General features: G+C 41.0%; 1 protein-coding gene across 3 annotated transcripts in view; it reads right to left on the bottom strand.

The window, feature by feature from the left end:
* Positions 1–4816, bottom strand: part of cpt1ab (carnitine palmitoyltransferase 1Ab (liver)) — a 25113-nt gene extending 20297 nt beyond the window's left edge. For 2 of the 3 annotated variants that reach the window (XM_020587904.1, XM_020587906.1), the window contains exons 1-2: positions 4681–4816; positions 987–1151 (exon numbers count right to left, since the gene is read on the bottom strand). In XM_020587904.1, the coding sequence (XP_020443560.1) occupies positions 987–1127 (141 nt within the window). In that variant the 5' untranslated portion in view covers positions 1128–1151; positions 4681–4816. Of the gene's footprint in view, positions 1–986; positions 1152–3119; positions 3311–4680 lie in introns of those variants that run through there. The other variant, XM_020587905.1, reaches the window with a different exon arrangement.
* Between the last annotated feature and the right edge of the window lie 1511 nt (positions 4817–6327).

Here is a 6327-nt window from a genome sequence, read left to right as displayed (position 1 = left end):
TATCAGTGTTCTGTGTCCTGTTGATACATGTAAGCTATTGTTAATTAAGGACGTCTAAAGGAAATATGTAGAGGAATGTGTGAAAACACTAGCAGGTGTTTAGGTTCAAGCAACTCAATGTGACCATGTAGAAACAGACAACTAGGCCAAAGGCTAGAACACAAAGAACAGACAGGAACGTGTTGGCTTTCTGCCTGAGAGTAGGTGACCTTCTAGTAGGTAACTACACAAACAGATTTATAGCAGGAGAGCAATCTATATAAACAGCATTACTGGGGCTGTTTAATCATTTATATTTACTGGGAACAGAAATGAACAGAAACTGCTGTGAGATACTAACAACACGGGCCCCAGACTGCGAGTGATCAGGTGCATTTTGTGACCAAATTTATTTAAGGTGCAAATGACTTTTTTTTTTAAAGGTCACATTGGTGTGACTGTATAATAAACAGGTCATGCTGTAGAAATGGCGGACAGACATAACAACCTCTGCAACATTATCGCAATGTTTAAATGCAGGTCTGTCACTCGCCTGTCTCCCGAAGCAGAGACTTCCAATCTATCAAATGTGTCGACCCACACTCACGCCGAGACACACGTGTCATCCCTGGACCGCTTTTTTATACTTTGAATCTGTTTTTTCCTTTGGCGCATTTGAGGCATAATCGCCACAGACAGCTGGTTAAATCAGGTAGGTCAGCTGTTAGCCTATCTTTTGGAAACTTTTTACTTGAGTCTCTTCTGATGGATCAGGCTCCCAGTGTCACTGAGCACTGGATAGTAAGGTTATTTAAAATAATTTATGAAAAATAGATTCTTTTGCGTTATATTGTACAAGAGGAGATGGTGCCACCAGTATGAAATGTTAGTCTGGAGCCCTGCATTATACAACAAAGACGAGCTCAGTCAAAGTTCATCAAGATTTCCCCGAACACTGTAGAGAAACCCTGTGAACTTTCCTCTCCTATATGTACAACACCACTCACCTTGAACCGAATGAACCTTTTCTTCCAGGAGTGGAGGCCAGAGAGGTAAACTTGACGTAGAGCCTCATGGCACAGGTGTAGGTCAATGCCATCAGGGGTGACAGTGAACTGAAAGGCCACAGCCTGGTGTGCTTCTGCCATGGTGGCTACTACAGTACAGGGTCACTGAAAAGAAAGTGCCTGATAATTAAAAGCAAAGCAAAGATAAAAGGTCAAGGTACCTTATTGTGCCTACAATATTCTCACTGCATGTTCATGTTCTTCATTTTCATCTAGGAAACATCAAAAAGTCACATTAACATGGGTACTGACTTGAAGAAAGATCAGATACAAACAAAGAACAATGTACGACCATCACATCCTGATGCAACATTATGGATGAGGCTGTAAATTATTGTTGAAAGGCAAAATATCAGATCAATCTCTCACACTGACCAGCTTGGGTCACAGTTCCTTGTAATCAATAGTCCTGGATTCCTCAACAACAGTGCAAGTTACTTAATTTCCAAGACTTAAAACTAGTTGAAGCTCTTGATAGGGAAATGGTCTTTGAGTGGTAAAGGATTCTTATTGGATTTGAAAACAACACTGGGGTGAAGTTAAATGGATCGGTACATGCTTAACCAGAAGCACAGTATAAGTATAGGTTTAGAGGCATATTTGCTACAGCGCTATATAAACGAAGAAACACTTGCGAGATGAGCAGCTGCAGTGAGTTACCACCATGAACATTCCCCCGTTTAGTAGCCTCTTTGTTACTGTAGCTAAAAAGTGGTCTCAAGATGGCATTTTATTGGTCTCTGTATCATCTTGGTTTGTTTGCAACTTAACCTGGTCTTGCCTCGGACTTAAGTTTTATTTTTAGTAAAGACCAGTCAAACATACAACTGTGGAACAATCATTTCTCAGAGTGCTATCGGCTATGTGTCCTTGGTAAATACTGCAAATTAAGGGGTGTTGTTGACAAGTCAACTTGATTTGCATTTTTGGTATTTGGTCATGCCTCTGCTCCTACTCCTTTATCAACTAAACTGGTTCCTACAAGCTGACACCAAAGGAGATGCACTGAGGAATGACTGTTACTTGTCTCTGAACCAGTCAGGTGGGTGTTGTAGCTTATCCCTTTTAAAGGCTGTAAACCATTATAAAGCCTCATCCGGTTCTTTCAAACCAGGAACTCAGAGGGACGACTCAGACCACTTGAGTATATAAAAAATATAACCGTGCTGGTTTATTCAAAAAGTCACAGGCAAGAATTAACACTTCAAGTCCAGAGATCTTCCAACCCCCAGCCTGCCCGAGCAGCCCGGAAACCAAAAAGACCCCGAACCACGCATTGCTATACAATATTAATCATTTCTGGGCTGTCGAACCGTGACGTCACCCGATAAGCAAGCCTTGCAGCTGCTATAACGTTTAGCCAAAACATGAGGAAAAGTCGAGGTGCGTGACTGTTGTTTTCGTGGTGTGTATCTAAAACAATTGGACATAACCTTACACATTAAGACAAATATTAAGACTAGCATTACAGTTGACACTAACAGCAGTTTTCCTGTAACCTTGACGTGCCTGCAGTCTGCACCGCAGGCTGAATAGTTACCAGCCTAAGCTAGTCACCCTGTCTGCACTAAACATTCCTAGACAACAAATCTCTGAATATCTATCTAACTAAAAAATAACCTAACACTTTCAACAAGAAAATGTTTTTTATTTTATATTTTTAAACCTTAAATGAACATGTAGTAGCAAGACACAGTTTGTGGTATTAATTGTTTTTCATTTGAGGCTGATGAGAAGAAGAGATTGTGGAGACAGAAATACAACATCTTTGCAATAAAGGGGGCTCTGAGAAACAACCTCGATTAAACAGGATTTTGCCTAGTGGGTCTTGCCAATGCTTACTGGAACCAGTGTCAAGTCTGCAGAGTTCTTGTCTGTCCTATATTTTGTAATTAGGTAATTCACAAAGCCACTAAATATTAAGATATTATTGATATATTTGTATTACTTGCTCATGCAACTGGGGCTCAGTGTTTAGAATTGCAAAGATCTTAGCTATATATGTAATAAGTTTCAGATTTCATTATTTCATATGCACAAGTAACTTATTTCAATCCATTAAATATGCCGTACCACTTCAGGTGAGATACATTATTGGGCTTTCACCAGTCTGCTTTTCTCTCGAACAGAAACGTTTCTCCTGCAAAGCTCCATTTGGTTTTGCCAATCAGTGTTTTTTCCTTTTCTTTTCAGATTCCATTTTTAGTTCATTCAAAAAAAGCACTCTGAAAACAGAACACGTCTTGTCTGCGTTTGGTTTCCTCGGAAAGAGCAGCATCCACAGAGCAGTGTTTTCAGCAGCCAGTCCCTTCCCCCAGCTACTTTCCAACATCACATGATCCACCCTGTGCTGCAGAAACTAGGGGAAAGGTCGTAGCGCTGCTCCGCTTAGATACCGGGTTAAACTGGCGACGTAGCATTTCTAATTCATCGTACGCCGGAAAGAACATACTTATGCTGTTACTGTAACGCCACCCAACACATATTTTCCGTTTTGGATATTGTATAATTGGCATTAGCCCATTTTACAGACTGCTAAGGAAATCCTTGTCTAATGTAAATGAACCATGTCCCCAACTACACCCAGTATTTCATGCACTAACGTTGAGCACCTGCACGATGGTTCAAACACCACATCATCCACCTCATGAAACCTTTTCCTGTTACCATTACTGACTAACATCAGACAGGACGTCGCAAAAGACACATTCAGCATATGTAGGTTATATTTTTCTGGTATTATAGCAAATGTCCTGCCCACGTGGTCTGGGTGCAACTGAGTCACCGGGGTGCAGCCCCAATAAACTATATTTATTTCTCTAAATGAGTAGTGTTTTCAGCCCCGTGTAAATAAACAAAGCGTGTTATCTCTGCTTTTATTGTGTTTATACAAAAAGGACACTGATAAACCAGCCTCACCTGACCTTCGCTGGCAGCTGACATTCACACACATTCAAAATTTATCTTTTGCAACTATCACACATCGTAGACTACTGTACAGTCATACTCATAACACTATTACCCAATTGTATTATTACTGAATACTGTAGCCGCATTATGTTTTGTAATAGAGCCAGATGGTTGTCAATGAATGACCTTTACTTGGACTTTTGCCTGCATTCATGTTATGAACACCAAGGAGGGTCTGATAACCAGGTCCCCACAGAAGAGCTGAATAAAAGAAGCCACAAACAGGTGATATATTTAATGCAAATATTCTTCGACGTAGTCTATATTTTCACAACCTGTTTTTTTGTTTGTTTGCTCGTTTTAACCAAGATTACGATTGTGAGTGCAAAACAATGAGATACAGTTTTGCTTTTCATAAGGTAATATTTGCCAAAGAAGCTCACAAGCTGTCCAGTTTTGTCACTACGAGGGTAAGACATTTTTCTGTACGTCACGAAGCGTCACACAGCCCTACGCACTGCGCTAACACAAGGAAATGCATCGCACTGACATTAAGGTTAATTGCGAAGAGAGAAAGACCATTTCAAAAGGTTTTTGGCTAGCTTTTGAGTTTTCTTTTCTTCAAAACCCCTGCAGCCATATTTGCACAGCTACTTCGAAAACTGCAGAAGGTGAGTCAGGACCAGGGCGCCACAGGAAGTGGAACGAACACAACATTACTCACCAGACCTTCCTATTAGCGTGAGTGGAGCTTTCTGGTCCGACGACGATGTGGCACGACTCCGGTCTCGACGACAGTGCTACACACACTGCATGAATGGAATTGCAGACTTGTATACACCGCCACACCGCCCGCCCCCTTGTGCTACGTCAGAACAAGTCATGGTTGAAACAGCGCCCCCTTGAGGTCGCTCGGGATATAGGAACACATCAACAGTACGGTGACGATTGTTATCTTTTTTTTCCAGTGTCCAGTGAGTTACTCAGGACTGCCAAAAAGGCCTAATCAATCACTCAGTCCAAATTTATTTAGCACTTTAAAAACGTCTTGTTGACCAAACTACCTTGCATAATTACAATAAAAATAAATAAAGCGATCTTTATAAAAATTTAAAGCAAAAACAACAGTAATAACTGAAAACACCGGAGACTGTTATCAGTATCAGCTACTGGCTATTCATCCATCTACAGATGTTCTGCACAGCAGAAATGATTGTGATTTTGATGTCACAGCAGGAAAAGCACAGGGGTTATTAATAACATCAGTATAAGCTGTTTTCATCTTAGGTGGAATGGACAAATGACAAAACTTTGGAAAGGATTGATTTGATTTAGTTATTTGCACTTTTTCTTTCCCTTCCTCTGCTTTTCCAAAATTCTGGGCCTGTGCACAGGTGACAAATCAGATAAAAAGCAACACCAGACTATATGTACATCGAGACAGTGGAGGGCACTGTTGCACATCATGAACTGTCTCTCAGGAACAAACAGGCCATGTTCCAGTGACAGGTTTTGAATTTGTATTAAATTTCACTGCTGTGGTCCTTCCTGTTTTATAAAACACACAGAATTTTGTTCAACACATACATCATTTTTGTGTTACACCCTAAAACAACTGCATAAGTGACCACTACATATTTAGGAAAATACATCAACTGTTGGTGTTTACACACCATAATCAGCTGACACTGTTTAACACATTATCAACAGTTGTGATGTTGCCCACGTGTCATGATTGTACTTGTCTCTCTTTGTCACTCTAACCTGGGGGCTCAGAGATAAATATGTGGGATCCAAATAATGATCAATGGGATGAATAGGAAGAACATACTGTAATGTCTTACTGGAGAGGAAGGGTTGGGAGACCGAAGCTTGTCTTTTTCTCTTTTATTGTCTCACACACACACACACACACACACACACACACACACACACACACACACACACACACAGCAACAACTGAACAAGTCCCACCAAGTCTGAACTATGTACAGCCCGCCCAGAGTGGCATTATGGGGGACCCCGCCAGGTGCTTCTCCCCTTGGACATTATGGGGGACCCCACTAAATGTGCCTCTGCCCTCAGTGCTATTTTATACAACTTATCAACTTTTCTGAGTTTTGGTCCGTGTTAAATCACATGGAGGGCCAGGCCCTACTGTTTAGTAGTAATTCTTTAACTTAACATGGACCAAAAGTGGCAGCCCATACCATCAGTGGCAGCTACGTGTTCTGTGGGCCACTCCATAAATAGTTAAATTAAACAATGTGAAAAGAAAAAATAACAATATGAATGATTCCCACATTAAGGTAATAAACTGTGGTGTGGGTCCTAACTGAACCTTCAGGTCTGCACCCCACCCTCTGTGACT

The sequence above is a fragment of the Monopterus albus genome, unplaced genomic scaffold (genome assembly GCF_001952655.1).
Source record: "Monopterus albus unplaced genomic scaffold, M_albus_1.0 scaffold487.1, whole genome shotgun sequence".
In the NCBI taxonomy this organism is placed as follows: Eukaryota; Metazoa; Chordata; class Actinopteri; order Synbranchiformes; family Synbranchidae; genus Monopterus; species Monopterus albus.
Note: the sequence above shows the minus strand (reverse complement) of the source record. Positions and strands in the feature narration are given on the sequence as shown.